Source organism: Papio anubis, chromosome 18, assembly GCF_008728515.1.
Source record: "Papio anubis isolate 15944 chromosome 18, Panubis1.0, whole genome shotgun sequence".
In the NCBI taxonomy this organism is placed as follows: domain Eukaryota; kingdom Metazoa; phylum Chordata; class Mammalia; order Primates; family Cercopithecidae; genus Papio; species Papio anubis.
The window spans coordinates 20,959,842-20,975,680 of NC_044993.1; the positions used below are offsets into that span (position 1 = coordinate 20,959,842).

Here is a 15,839-nt window from a genome sequence, read left to right on the forward strand (position 1 = left end):
GTCTAGAGGGCATGACTGTAAATTAAAAACATTTTTTTTCGGGCCGGGCGCGGTGGCTCAAGCCTGTAATCCCAGCACTTTGGGAGGCCGAGACGGGCAGATCACGAGGTCAGGAGATCGAGACCATCCTGGCTAACACGGTGAAACCCCGTCTCTACTAAAAAAATACAAAAAAACTAGCCGGGCGTGGTGGTGGGCGCCTGTAGTCCCAGCTACTCGGGAGGCTGAGGCAGGAGAATGGCGTGAACCCGGGAGGCGGAGCTTGCAGTGAGCTGAGATCTGGCCACTGCACTCCAGCCTGGGTGACAGAGCAAGACTCCGTCTCAAAAAAAAAAAAAATTTTTTTTTTTCTCATGTAAATTTTCTTTTTAAAGAATGAACACATGTCATTTAAAATTAACTGAAGGAGTCCAGGCATGGTAACTCATGCCTGTAATCCCAGCATTTTGAGATTATGGGCAGCATGTTGCCCAGGCTGGTCTTGAACTCCTGGCCTCAAGCCATCTCCCAATTCAGACCCCCAAAGTGTTGGGATTACAGGTGTGAGCCTAGCACCCAGCCTATAAATGTATTTAAATACACAGAAAGAGTCTGGAAGGACCCACACCTAACTGATTTAACACCTAACTAATTTCACCCACATGAGTATTTCAGGTAAAGGAATTGAGGGACATAAAAACTAAACAGCAGGCCAGGCGCGGTGGCTCACGCCTGTAATCCCAACATTTTGGGAGGCCGAGGCGGGCAGATCACAAGGTCAGGAGTTCAAGACCAACCTAGCCAATATGGTGAAACCCCATCTCTACTAAAAATACAAAAAATTAGCTGGGCATGGTGGCGCACACCTGTAATCCCAGCTATTTGGGAGACTGAGGCAGGAGAATTGCTTGAACCTGGGAGGCGGAGGTTGCAGTGATCCAGGATTGTGCCACTGCACCCAGCCTGGGTGACAGAGCGAGACTCTGTCTCAAAAAAAAAAAAAAAAAAAAATTAAACAGCAAATCCAAGGTCACATGAATATTAAGCTTTGGAACTGGATCGTAAACCATCATTGTCGGGTTCCCTTAGGGAAGGAATAAAGAGTGCATGTGTAGTGAAAAGGAAGTTCTGTCTGACCAAAATTACTTGAAAAAAAAATTTTTTTTTTTTTTTGGAGACAGGGTCTTGCTCTGTTGCCCAGGATGGAGAACAGTGGCACAATCTTGGCTCATTGCAGCCTCCACCTCTCAGACTCAAGCAATCCTACCACCTCAGCCTTCTGAGTAGCTGGGACTACAGGTGTTCACCAACATGCCCAGCTAATTTATGTACTGTTTGTAGAGAAAGTGTATTGCCATGTTGCCCAGGCTGGTCTCGAACTCCTGGGCTCAAGTGATCCTCCCACCTCAGCCTCCAAAGTGCTGGGATTACAGGTGTGAGTCACCATGCCCAGCCCACTTGAATTTTTGATAATAAGAATGCCTTTAAGAATAAAAGATAAATCTTTTGCAGCAACATGGATGAAACTGGAGGCCATTGTCTCAAGTGAAACAAATCAGACATGTAAGGAGAAATAACTGCATGTTCTCACTTAGAAGTGGGAGTTCAATAATGTGTACACATGGATGTAGACTGTGGAATGATAAACAATGGCAGCTGGGAAGGGTCCGAGGAGTGGGAGGGGTTAGATGATGAGCAATTACTTAATGGGTACAACGCATGTTATTTGGGTGATGCGTTAGGCTTTTCCTTAGGGCTTTCTTTTCTGTTACTGACATTTTTTTAATGTGCTGGCCAGTTGTTTTCTAGAGTGCCCTTAATTTGGGTTTGTCTGATTACTCCTCAAAATTTAGATTCAAGTAATCCATTTCAGGGGTCGGTGGTGGGGACAAGAACACGACAGAGGTGATGTTGTGGCCTCCCTAGTGCAGGACACTGGGAGGCACATGATGTTTGTCTGTGCTTCTATTGATACACTAAAAGCCCTGCCTTTATCACTATACATCTATGCTTGTAACAAAATTACCCTTCTACTCCATACATTTATACAAATCAATCCAACAAACACAAAGGATAAAAGAAAAAGAATAAACTCTTGCCTCCAAAAGAAGGGAGGGGCAAGAAAGTCAACTAGCCAGGAGGGTGAGGCAGCAAAGGCCCAGATGAGGCCCCCTTACCATTGTCTGTAGCTATGATGAGGGCTGTGTACGTGTTGTTCTTCACGTGCTCAACATCCTCCCTGTCCAGCTCAGCCCGAGTGGAAATGGCACCAGTGTCCGGATTAATCTCCAGCCAGTTGGCAGCATCTCTCCAAATCCGATACCTAAACAGGCACAAGCTCTGGCTTTTAGAATAGGACCAGCAAACAACATGTAGCTGAAAATGGCTCAAGCTCTTCTTCAGTTATATGGTTACTTCCAATGTTTTATTTTGAAAACCAACAATAGGTTGGGCACGGTGGCTGCCTGTAATCCCAGCACTTTGATAGAATACTATTGTTGAATATATGGTGCATATTCAAATTGTCAGATTTTCCAAAAATGTCCTTTATAGCAACCTTGCACCATTCTGGATTCAGGATCCAATATGGCCTTTGGTTGGCATGGCTCTTCCTTAGGGCTTTCTTTTCTGTCACTGACATTTTTTTAATGTGCTGGCCAGTTGTTTTCTAGAATGCCCTTAGTTTGGGTTTGCCTGATTACTCCTCAAAATTTAGATTCAGGTAATCCATTTCAGGGGTCAGTGGCGGGGACAAGAACACGACAGAGTGATGCTGTGGCCTCCCTAGTGCAGGACACTGGGAAGCACATGATGTCTGTCTGTGCTTCTATTGATAACTTTGATCACTTGGAGAATGGAAAGGCCACCAGATTTCTTCACAGCAAAGGTGCCTTTTTATACTGCATGATTAACATATAATCTGCAGGTAGATAATTTAAGAATATCTTGTTCAGCAACTAACTTTCACCCAACAGAGTTGGCATCTATGGATGATTCTTGCTGAAGCAATGATTACTATAATCCTTATTTATTTTTAAAAGCAGACTCCTCCAGACCAGCTCCCCCAAAACAATACAGTAGTTCCTAAATGGTAGCAACATGTCACCTCTTCTCCTGTCATGAACATCTGGAGATGCAGGTTGCCTTGTTGACTTGTGGGTGGGCTGTACTATTGGCATTTAATGGGAGGTACAGGGAAGCTAACAGAGATCTACTGCTCAGTTATTTACTAGGGTCATGGAAAGGCTCTGAAAGGGAAACTAAGAAATCAAAGGAGGAAAGGACTCTGAGAACCTGCGGGCTTGGCCTCACTTCTTTGGAAGTGCAAAGCAATGAATTACATCAAGTGGTCATTGTTCCAGGTGTAAGGGCCTCTGCAAACAGACACTAGAGACCTGGTCCCTGAATCTGCCCCAGGAGATGCTTTGAACTATCTATTTCACTACTGCAAGCTTTCAGCCCAGCCTGGAAACTGTACAACCCAGGGTTTCATCACAGAACCAAATCCTACATTATTGTCTTTGACTTTTCACCATTCTTTTAAACTTCAGTTAAAACGCATCTTGCCAGGCCTTACAGTTCGGAGCATGTAGAAATATCTCTAGATTATGAGGGGTCCATTGGCTACATATAGAAAATGAGAGTTTTTATTATTATTATTTTTTGAGATGGAGTCTCACTCTGTCGCCCAGGTTAGAGCGCAGTGGCTCGATCTCAGCTCACTGCAACCTCAACCTTTTGGGTTCAAGTGATTCTCGTGCCTCAGCCTCCCAAGTAGCTGGGATTACAGGTGTGCACCACCATGCCTGGCTAATTTCTTGTGTTTTTAGTAGAGGCAGGGGTTTCACCATGTTGGCCAGGCTGGTCTTGAACACCTGGCCTCAACATGATCCACTTGCTAGACCTCCCAAAGTTTTGGGATTACAGGCATAAGCCGCTGCACCCAGCCCAAAATGAGAGTATTTTAAAGCAAGTGTTGTAGTTGGTTGGTTGGTATGTGGGTTTTCAGCATCTGTGTGATTTACATTATAGAGGTACCTTCAAGTTTGAAAGGAGAAATACTAATAGTAAGCTACTTAGAACACAATACTATGGGCTGGGTGCGGGGGCTCACGCCTGTAATCCCACCACTTTGGGAGGCGGGCAGATCACTTGAGGTCAGGAGTTCGAGACCAGCCTGGCCAATGTGGTGAAGCCTCATCTCTACTAAAAATACAAAAATTAGCCGGGCGTGGTAGCGGGCACCTATAATCCTGGCTACGTGGGAGACTGAGGCATGAAAATTGCTTGAACCCAGGAGACAGAGGCTGCAGTAGGCAGAGATCACCACTGTATACTAGCCTGGGTGACAAAGTGAGACTCCAAACACAAAAAAACACACTATTGTCTATGCAAAGTAAAATCACATTTCTACCATACTACAAGAGCTCAAAGAGAGGCCGCACATCAGACCAAGAACGGCTGTCTGTAGAGGGAAGGGAACAGGTGAAAGGAGTACAGATAAAGGGAATAAAAAATAAATTAAGAGAATGGTCTTGTACAGACAAATGACAAAATGCCATGAACTATGTATTATTGATTTATATATAAAATGATATAAAATACCCAGCTGCTGTAAGTCAGTTGAAAAATCCTCACACTTACGTTATTTTCTGTTCCATAAATGTGTCTGGCTCCCGGGCAGTGTAGGATGTGATTTCCTGGCCCACGCCAAAGTCCTCGGACACTTCCACTCTCTTTTCTGGAGGCACAAAGATGGGGGCTTCGTTCACATCCAGCACATCCACGGTGACGGTGGCTGTGGAGGTGGTGAGAGAGACCTCAAAAGGCGCCACGTTCGTCACTGCCACGTGTAGAATGTACTGCTGCTTGGCCTCAAAATCCAAGCCCTAGAGAGCAGAAACAATGAAGTAAAAAACAAAACAAAACATTTTGTGTTAGTAAAAATGAAATTAAATCCTTAACTGTTGCTTTTGGTAATACAGTAGGGTGGTGCAAAAGTAACTGTGGTTTCTGCCATGACTTTCAATGGCAGAAACCATAATTACTTACCAGGGCTTCTCAGATCTGCTCACCTACTCAAGAGGAAGTCAAAGCTCTGGGGCTATTCTAGGGATCCAGTCACTTCAACAAGCAATTCACTCAAATTCTTAGTTTTCAAGTTTCTTTCCTTATTTTGTTTCTGAGACAGAATTTTTGCTCTTGTCACCCAGGCTGGAGTGCAATGGCTCACTGCAACCTCTGCCTCCCAGCTTCAAGCAATTCTCCTGCCTCAGCCTCCCTAGTAGCTGGGATTACAGGAGCCTGCCACTACACCTGGCTAATTTTTTGTATTTTTAGTAGAGATGATGTTTCACCATGTTGGCCAGGCTGGTCTCGAACACCTGACCTCAGGTGATCAACCCACCTTGGCCTCCCAAAGTGTTGGGATTACAGGAGTGAGCAACTGTGCCTGGCTACCTTTTTTTTTTTTTTTAAAGAGACAGAGTCTCGTTATATTGCCCAGGTTGGAGTACAGTGGCATGATCATAGCTCAGTGCAGTGTCAACCCCCTGGGCTCAAGTGATCCTCCCACTTCAGCCTCCCAAGTAGTTGGACCCACCGCCATGCACTACTGTGCTTGGCTAGTTTTCAAGTTTCTAGGACATTTTTCAAAAACAACCATATCTGCCCCACTTCTAAAATAAACCAGCACAAGAGTAGAGACCAGTAAATCATTTTCCCTCTCATTGCAAAATGGAAAGAGCTAAGGGAAGGAGAATGTTTTGGGAAAGAGCCTTTTTCAATTTCAGGATCCTGTGTAAGAGCTTCTTGATTTCTTCTTTCCTTTTTTCCAGACAGAGTCTCACTCTGTTGCCCAGGCCAGAGTGCAGTGGCGTGATCTTGGCTCACTGCAACCTCTGTCTTCTAGGCTTAAGCAATTCTCCTGCTTCAGCCTCCCAAGCAGCCGGGATTACAAGTGTGCACCACCACATCCGGTTAATTTTTGTATTTTTGGTAGAGACAGGGTTTCACCATGTTGTCCAGGCTGGTCCCAAACTCTTGACCTCAGGTGATCTGCCCCCCTTGGCCTCCCCAAGTGCTGGGATTACAGGCATGAGCCACCATGAGCCATCAAGAAGCCTTAGCTTCTTGATTTCTTTTTTTTGAGACGAAGTCTCATTCTGTTGCCAGGCTAGAGTGCAAGGCACGATCATGGCTCACTGCAACCTCTGTCTCCCAGGTTCAAGTGATTGTCCTGCCTTAGCCTCCCTAGTAGCTGGGACCACGCTAGTAGTGGGAGCACGCCACCACGCCCAGCTAATTTTTGTATTTTTAGTAGAGATGAGGTTTCACTATGTTGGTCAGGATGATCTCGATCTCTTGACCTTGTGATCTGCCCACATTGGCCTCCCAAAGTGCTAGGATTACAGGCATGAGCCCCCACGCCCGGCCTCTTTTTTTCCCCCCCCGAGATGGAGTCTTGCTCTGCTGCCCAGAGCTGGAATGCAATGGTGCGATCTTGGCTCACTGCAACCTCCACCTCCCAGGTTCAAGCAATTCTTCTGCCTTAGCCTCCCGAGTAGCTGAGATTACAGACATGTGCCACCATGCCCAGCTAATTTTTGTATTTTTAGCAGAGACTCGAACTCCTGACCTCGTGATCCACCTGCCTCAGCGTCCCATAGTGCTGGGATTACAGGCGTGATCCACCACACCCAGCCCAGTTTCTTGATTTCTTACATGGGCAGGAAGAGCCACTGCAAACCCCACATGGTCCACTAGAATCTGGGAAAGTCACCCTGTCCCCTGCCAAAGCGAATCTACTTCTAAGAAGATACCAGGGGACAAGGGCATGAACAGCTTCGAGGATGCCAGTTTCTGCATCTTGCCAGGTACCATACAAACCTTTGCTGTTTTCAAAATGCCATCGTTGGTCACTGGATTTGTGGTGACAACAAATTGTCCGTCATTATCATTCAATATAGTGTATACAGCCTCCCACGCTGGGGTATTGGGGACGTCAGCATCAGTCACTTTCAGTGTGGTGATTACGAAGTTAGCCTCATTCTCAGGCACTTGACCCTTGTACTGCAGAGGAAAGAGATGGGTCATTTACAAAGTACCAAGACTGCTAGCAGAGCTGAGTCTCAGGGGGCTAAAGGAATCCTCTTTTTTAGTTGTTTGAGACAGGATCTCACTGTCATCAGGCTGGAGTGTATTGGAGCGATCATGGCTCACTGTAGCCTCAACCTCCTGAGCTCAAGCAATCCTCCCACCTCAGTCTCCAGAGTAGCTGGGACCACACACATGCGCCACCACACCTGGCTAACTGAAAGCAAGCTTCGAGGAGCAGATGTGATGAGGAGAGACCAGGCAATGGGCACATTGGGTTGCAATGGTGCAATCTCAGCTCACTGCAGCCTCCACCTCCTGGGTTCGAGCAACTCTCATGCCTCAGCCTCCCAAATAGCTGGGATTACAAGCATGCACCAACATGCCCAGCTAATTTTTGTATTTTTAGTTGAGACAGGGTTTCGCCACGTTGGCCGGGCTGGTCTCAAACTCCGTCCTTAAGGCCGGGCTGGTCTCAAACTCCAAACAGCCTTGGCCTCCAAACTTGTTGGGATTACAGGTGTGAACCACCACGCCTGGCCATTATACAGGATGATTTAAACTTCCCCTACTTGGTTCTCAACACCTTCTCCTTGAATGCATGTAATATCCTTGGTGTTCAATAACTCTCATAAGATGTCTTCCTAGCTATAGTAGAAACACCATGAGAATAGAATCTTTGTCTGCTTTGTGTGTGATGGTATCTCCACTGTCTAACACAGTGCCTAATATAAACTTAGAAAATACGTGTTCAATGAAGAAATGAAACCCGGTAATATTTGCTATAAAAATGTACCATATGCAGATATGAAATCAGTAGGTGCTTTTTGCGACTTCACAATCTTGAGCCAATTGGCCCCAGGCCAAGGGTGGAAAAAAGATGCTAAAAGACAACTGCCATCTCAAGATGCTTGCTTTTAAGTTTAAAGTTAACATTCGCTAGTCTGGAGAGAGTTTTCAAAGACTTTGCCCATAAGCAGTGGTGAAACTTAGTTCACGAACAACAAAAGACCTTTCTTTGGAAACCCTCTGAGGAGTTGTAGAATTACCGTGGTGGGATTGAAGACTGGAGGGTTATCATTGGTGTCAGTGACTGTGATGACAGCTGTTGCTGTTGTGCTTAACCCTTCACCTTGAAGGTCAGCAGCTTGAACCACCAGGGTATACATAGGGAAACTCTGCAGAGAGATCAATGCAACCAAGTTAGGACCAGGACTACCAGCCACCTCTGGCCTAGCCCAGCCCAACACATGGAACCAGAATATTTAACCATCTGCTTCACGCCAGTCAGCCTGTCTTCTAGGCACGGAACCTCTGGGCAGAAGCTTAGATGCAAAGCTCAGACCAACACCTTATTAACTGACAGGTGGCCTAGCAGGATTTTGCTTTGTCCACGGGATTGAGCTAATATACATTTGTCCTCCACACCCTCTGGATCCTCCTGACACCTGACCTCTCGGTCCAGCCCAGTGGTGACCACACTGATGACTCCTGTGTTCTTGTTAATGGTGAACATATTTTTGTCAGGCAGCTCAGGATCTTGGCTGAGGATGCTGTAAGCGATGGCGGCATTGTAGGTGTTCACATCATCGTCCGCGTCTGTGGCTGAGACCTCCATTACAGAGGTCCCTGGAAGAGTTCAAGGAGATGAAAGTTTAGACAAACTGACCCTTTGGGACAGGGTCAGTGTTGCTTAATCCAATTCTGCCCTGAGGGATAAAGGAGGGGACATGGGGGTGGTACCATGTCAGAGTTCCCCCATTATCTAATTCCTAGAATTCTTACCAAAGTGCTAGGGGAGGAAGAAAGCTCTAACTATCAATTTATTATTCAGGTATAAATACACAAATGGTAATAAAGAAAAGAAAGGGAATGATTACCACAAAAGTCAGGGTGCGGTCATCTTTTTTTTTTTTTTTTGAGACAGAGTTTTGCTCCCGTTGCCCAGGCTGGAACGCAACGGCGCAAACTCGGCTCACTACAACCTCTGCCTCCCAGGTTCAAGCGATTCTCCTGCCTCAGCCTCCCAAGTATCTGGGATTATAGGCATGTGCCACCACGCCCAGCTAACTTTGTATTTTTAGTAGAGACAGGGTTTCTCCATGTTGGTCAGGCTGGTCTTGAACTTCAGACCTCAGGTGATCTGCCTGCCTCCTCGGCCTCCTAACGTGCTGGGATTCCAGGCATGAACCACCGTGCCCAGCCTAGGGTGTGGTTATCTTTATGGAAGAGAGAAAAGAATGTGATCAAGGGAGATTGTTTAGGACTTTACGGTACTGGCAAAGATCTGTTCCTTAATTAGGAAGGTTGTTCTTAGCCAGGTATAGTAGCTCATGCCTATAATCTTAGCAGCTTGTGGGGCTGAGGTTGGAGGATTGCTTGAGGCCAGGAGTTTGAAAGTAGCCTGGACAACAAAGTGAGACCCTATCTCTATAAATTTTTTTTTTTTTTTTGAGACAGAGTCTGCATCTGTCACCCCAGCTGGAGTGCAGTGGCGCAATCTTAGCAACCTCCACCTACCAGGTTCAAGCAATTCTCCTGCCTCAGCCTCCCAAGTAGCTGGGATTACAGGCACACGCCACCACGCCTGGCTAATTTTTTCGTATTTTTAGTACACATGAGGTTTCACCATGTTGGTCAGGCTGATCTTGAACTCCTGACTAGAGGTGATCCACCCGCCTTGGCCTCCCAAAGTGCTGGGATTATAGGCGTGAGCCACCATGCCCAGCCTAAAAAAAAAAATTTAACAAGAAAAAAGGGAAGATTGTTCTTAAACTCTCCCTGTTTTATGTTTCCATAGGTAGACTGTTATACACATGCATATAACACAACAATGGCTTCCCAAGAAGTTCTGTCCATAGGAAGGGTCAGCTTTAGTTACATAACCTTCGGAGTTGGACAACACTTTGGGGTCCAAAGAACCTAAGAGTCTTTCTGGATATTCAGATTCTCATTAGTGGATATACCTGGAAGAGCACCTTCCATGACAGACCCCTTAAAGACCTCCTGGGTGAACACGGGCTTGTTGTCATTCTGATCGGTCACCGTGATCAAAATCTCCATTGGGTCCTCAACTGCATTCCCGTTGGATGACACAGCATGAGAGAAGAGCTGAAAGAACCAAGTGAGGGTGAATTGAGCTCTGATGAGGAAGAAAATGTGGCAGAAGGAGCCCGGCCAGAGCAGAGTGTACTCCCTGGGCTGCCACACCTTCCCACTCTCTGAGACCCCAGTGGGTGACTTTTCTCACACATGTGCTGCTGCTGCTTCAATGAGATCATAACAAGGAAAGACCCATGGAGTGGAACACCCCCACTGGCTCAGACCTCCCATTTCCCACATGAGGACCAGGGCTTCAGGCCTAGAGATAAAGGTGGGGTCCTGAAGAACTCTTATTCCATGCAGGGTGAAACTTGCTCTGGTCCTTCTGGTCTAGCATTTCCCCCAGATATTTCTGAATTTGGCATCAATATATGACTTCCTGGCCAGGCGTGGTGGCTCATGTAATCTCAGCACTTTGGGAGGCCAAGGTGGGCAGATTGCTTGAGCTCAAGCCTGGGCAACATAGCAAGATCTTGTTTCCACAAAAAATACAAAAATTAGCTGGGTGTGGTGGCCTGCGCCTTTAGTCTCAGCTACTCAGGAAGATGAGGTGGGAGTGTCGCTTGGGCCCAGAATGTCCAGGATGCAGTGAGCTATGATTGTACTACTGCACACCAGCCTGAGTGACATAGGTAGACTCTGTCTCAAAAAAAAAAAAAAAATCCAAAACAAAAACAAAAACAAAAAAAATGACCTCTTGCAGGCCGGGCACGGTGGCTCACTCCTGTAATTCCAGCACTTTGGGAGGCCAAGTAGGGTGAATCACCTGAGTTCAGGAGTTTGAGACCACTCTGGCCAACATGGTAAAACCCCATCTTACTAAAAACACAAAAAATCAGCTTGGCGTGATGGCAGTTGCCTATAATCCAGTTACTCAGGAGGCTGAAGCAGGAGAATCACTTGAACCCAGGAAGTGGAGGTTGTGGTAAGCTGAGATCACGTTATTGCATTCCAGCCTGGGTGACAGAGCAAAACTCTATCTCAAAAAAAAAAAAAAAAAAACCTTCTTGGTTTCCTCAAGCTCTTGCTGCTGCCAAGCCCAAGAAATGGGTTTTGTTCCCTTTTATCATCACTGTCCTGTTCCTTTAGGTCAGGGACTTCCAGCCCCAAGAACAGGTTGACATCTTGGGTCTAAATTTGCCCTGGTTGTATGAGGATGCATGGGGATTCTCCTTCCTTTCTTCCTGACAAGGAGAAAAATTAACAACCCCAAACTGTCCCACATTCTCCCATCATTTCTCCTTAGCAACAGGTCAAGAGGTATCAAGCTCCTCATGTGTTCAGAGCCTCTGATCTGGAGATCCAGCATGGGTTGACCAAAAAATCCTGGATGGATGCTACCCCAGTGTCAACAAGCTTCTAAGAGATACTTACAGTGTATGTGGCAATGTTTTCTCTATCCAGAGGCTCTGTCACTTTCAGCCATCCTGTTTCTCTTTCAATAATAAAGACACCAACAGGCGGTGTGTCAGCTCCTTGGCCAGTGATGCTGTAGAAAACCTTGCCTTCTTTGTCTTTGTTGGATTTGATCTGAAAACAAAATGAAAGAAAAAGTATTAGTAAAGAAGGATCCCAACATTTGGTCTTTTCCGTTTCTCTCCTTGGTACTTCTCTGCCAAATCCCTCCCAGAGAAATAGAGAACTTCTTTCTCTACCTGAACCAGGTTTTTAGGAAATGGGCCTTTTTCATTTTCTGGGCAGCTGATAGGAGGAATAACCCAGTCTCTCTTCCGTCTTCTGAGGCCAGGAGAGGAGTTGGGAAATGTGAGCAATTCTGCTTGGACTCCAGAAACAGAGGCCTAAAAGGAAAGAAGATGAGGAACAAGATGAGACAATTCAGGACGGATACTACAGGTCTAATAGTCCAACCTAGCCAGACAGCATCCCCAGCCTTCTGTGGGCAGTGTACAGTTTGAATTTAATGATACATTCTGTTATCAATGACAAATTATATATATGCACCAAAATGACCAACCAAAACAAAAACCAATGAGCCCCTTTGCTGTATCATAAAGACCGCATTCTCTTTTTATCCTTCTTAGTGTCCAGAGTTCCAATAATCATCATGCATACACAAGTATTGGTTTCAGGGTTTGATGTTATAATTTACAAGCTGTTTCAAGCCTACATAATCTCATTTTTATTTTTTTGAGACAAGATCTGGCTCTATCACTGAGGCTGGGGTACAGCAGCAAGACTGTCTCACTGCAACCTCTGCCTCCCAGGCTCAAGTCATCTGCCCCATCTCAGCTTCCTGACTAGCTGGGACTACAGGTGCACACCACTGTGCCTGACTAATTTTTGTATTTTTAGTAGACATAGGGTTTTGCCATGTTACCCAGGCTGGTCTCGAACTTGTGAGTTTAAGCAACTTGGCCTCCCAAAATGCTGGGATTATAGGCATAAGCCACCACACCCAGCCCATAATGTGATTTTTAATAGCAACATTATACTCTGATGATTTAATATCAGAGCTTACTCAACAACTGAATATTTGGGTTTTCGATTTCTTTTTTTTTTTTTTTTTTTTTTTGAGACGGAGTCTCGCTCTGTCGCCCAGGCTGGAGTGCAGTGGCGTGATCTCAGCTCACTGCAAGCTCCGCCTCCCGGGTTCACGCCATTCTCCCGCCTCAGCCTCCGAGTAGCTGGGACTACAGGCGCCCGCCACCACGCCCGGCTAGTTTTTTGTATTTTTAGTAGAGACGGGGTTTCACCATGTTAGCCAGGATGGTCTCGATCTCCTGACCTCGTGATCCACCCGCCTCGGCCTCCCAAAGTGCTGGGATTACAGGCTTGAGCCACCGCGCCCGGCCTCGATTTCTTTTATTTTCTTTTTTAAAATAGAGACAGGGTCTTGCTCTGTCACCCAGGCTGGAGTGCAGTGAAGTGATCAAAGCTCACTGCAGCCTCAAACTCCTGAGCTCAGGTGAGCCTCTGACCTCAGCCTATCAAGTAGCTGGAACTACAGGCATGTACCACCACATGCACCTAATTTTTAAGTTTTGTTTAATTTTTGTAGAGGCAGGGTCTTGCCATCTTGCCTAGGCTGATCTCGAACTCCTGGGCTCAAGTGATTCTCCTGCTTTGGCTTCCCAATTTGCAGGGATTACAGGTGTGAGTCACCGCACCCAGCCTCTTTCATGTTTTTCTTGGGGACATAGGTCTCCAAAGTGGAGTTATCAGCCAAAACAAGTAGATTTTGAGGACGGGTACTAAGAACTACTTTGTGATCAATACAAATCTCTTCATTTCATTGTATCATTATATCTATATGGTTTCCATTTGTTCTAACAGAAGCTGTTGGGATGGGAGCCAAAAATACCCTTTGAGACTTGTATTGAACAGTTTTCATATGCAATAAAGATAACTTTATGCACATGCAGGGAAATAAGAGAGTTGAAAATGGAAGGAAAATATTTGCCAAATTGTTTAAGTGTTTTAAAGTGATTACTGTAGTAAAGTTTCCAGGGGAAAATTCCATCTCTCACCGTCCACATAAAAACTCACAGTCACTGATCACTGCTTGCCAAGTTTGAGTTCAGCTCTATTTTCTGGCTTTAAGATTGAAGATGTGCCAGGCGCAGTGGCTCACGCCTGTAATCCCAGCACTTTGGGAGGCCGAGGCGGGTGAATCACGAGGTCAGGAGATCGAGACCATCCTGGCTAACATGGTGAAACCCCGTCTCTACTAAAAATACAAAAAATTAGCTGGGCATGGTGGCAGGCGCCTGTGGTCCCAGCTACTGAGGAGGCTGAGGCAGGAGAATGGTGTGAACCCGGGAGGCGGAGCTTGTAGTGAGCCGAGATGGCGCCCCTGCACTCCAGCCTGGGTGACAGAGAGAGACTCCATCTCAAAAAAAAAAAAAAAGATTAAAGATGCACCAGATACATGTGAGATAACCAGGTATCATCACAGAGCCCTTCCTCAATGCTGCACACTGGCCACAAGTGCACACATGCGCACACACGTACACTCTCTGCCCTCTACATCCTGTGTTTGTCTCCTAGAGAGGCAGCCCAGCCTGAGCCAAGGGCAGGCTCTGGAGCTAGGCTGCCTGGCTTTAAATCCTCACGATGGTGCCTCCTTGCCCCAGGCAGATATTACTTAACTTCTCTGTACTACAGCTTCCTAATGTCTGAAATGGGGATAGTATTAGAACCTATCTCATAGAATTCTTGGGAGGATGAAATGAGATGCTGGTATTGCACATTTAAAGCACTGTGAATAGTGCCTGAAACACAGTAAGTGCTCAACAAAGGTAATGATGCAGATGATGGCTGGACTGGTTGGAAAACACTGAGCTATGGTTTTATTGAGATTTGACCCCAGCACAGGAACAAAATAAAAAACTGACCCTCAGCACTGTATCCTGGGCCAGGAGTGGTGGTTTACACCTGTAATCCCAGCACGTTGGGGGGCCAAGGTGGGCGGATCACTTGAGGTCAGCAGTTTGGGATCCGCTTGGCCAACATGGCAAAACCCCGCCTCTACTAAAAATACAAAAATTAGTTGGGCATGGTGGCGCACACATGAGGTCCCAATTACTTGAGAGGCTGAGGTATGAACCCGGGAGGCAGAGGTTGCAGTGAGCTGAGATAGTGCTACTGCACTCCAGCCTGGATAACAGAGATCGTGTCTCAAAAACAAACAAACAAAAATTAGCCAGGCATGGTGGCATGTGCCTGTAATTCCAGCTACTCAGGAGGCTGAGGCAAGAAAATTGCTTGAATTCGGGAGGCGGAAGTTGAAGTGAGCCGAGATCATGTCACTGCACTCTGACCTGGGAAACAGAGTGAGACTCTGTCTCAAAAACAACAACAAACAAACAAACAAACAAAAAACAACCCCAGAAAAACCACTGTATCCTAAGCCTTAAAACAGCCACCTTCACTAGGTGCAGTGGCTCATGCCTGTAATCCCACCAGGCTTTTCCTTTGGGAAGCCAAGGTGGGTGGATCACCTGAGGTGAGCTCGAGACCAGCCTGGCCAACATGGTGAAACCCGTTTCTACTAATAATACAAAAATTAGCTGGGCGTGGTGGCGCACACCTGTAATCCCAGCTACTCGGGAGGTTGAAGCAGGGGAATTGCTTGAATCCAGGAGGTGGAGGTTGCAGTGAACAAGATGTGCCACTGCACTCTAGCCTGGGCGACAAGAGTGAAACTCCATCTCAAAAACAAACAAAAACAAACAAAACAACAACATCAACAAAACCCAGCTACCTTGCATAGCCATGGTGAGCACATGGGCACTCATGAATGAATGCAAACCCAGTTATCACATTGAAAAGGAAAGGAACATGCACGCCTTGCTGACATTAGGACTGTGGAATATTTTCAGAGAATGAATAATGATGAACACTGTGCTGGCAAAACATAACACTAACATTTTCATGCGTGAAATCAAAGGGAGTCATGCCTTAAAATACTGCACATGGAACTGATCCCTCAGGAAAATAGGATACCAGGTGGGGCGCGGTGGCACACGCCTGTAATCCCAGCACTTTGGGAGGCCAAGGCAAGTGGACTGCTTGAGGTCAGGAGCTCAAGACCAGCCTGACCAACACGGTAAAACTCCGTCTCTACTAAAAACACAAAAGGAAGGGAAGGGGAAAGGGAAGAAAAGAAAAGAAAAGAAAGAAAAGAAAAGAAGGATGCCAGA

General features: G+C 46.2%; 1 protein-coding gene across 2 annotated transcripts in view; it reads right to left on the reverse strand.

Annotated features, from left to right (window-relative positions):
* The window catches only part of CDH1 (cadherin 1), a 100,121-nt gene that overhangs the window by 14,674 nt on the left and 69,608 nt on the right, over positions 1 to 15,839 (reverse strand). For both annotated transcript variants that reach the window (XM_003917094.4, XM_017953497.3), the window contains 8 exons: positions 11,832 to 11,975; positions 11,551 to 11,706; positions 10,041 to 10,185; positions 8,528 to 8,703; positions 8,124 to 8,252; positions 6,868 to 7,050; positions 4,624 to 4,868; positions 2,157 to 2,302 (listed from right to left, as the gene is read on the reverse strand). In XM_003917094.4, coding sequence (XP_003917143.2) covers positions 2,157 to 2,302; positions 4,624 to 4,868; positions 6,868 to 7,050; positions 8,124 to 8,252; positions 8,528 to 8,703; positions 10,041 to 10,185; positions 11,551 to 11,706; positions 11,832 to 11,975 — 1,324 coding nt within the window. The remainder of the gene's footprint in view (positions 1 to 2,156; positions 2,303 to 4,623; positions 4,869 to 6,867; positions 7,051 to 8,123; positions 8,253 to 8,527; positions 8,704 to 10,040; positions 10,186 to 11,550; positions 11,707 to 11,831; positions 11,976 to 15,839) is intronic.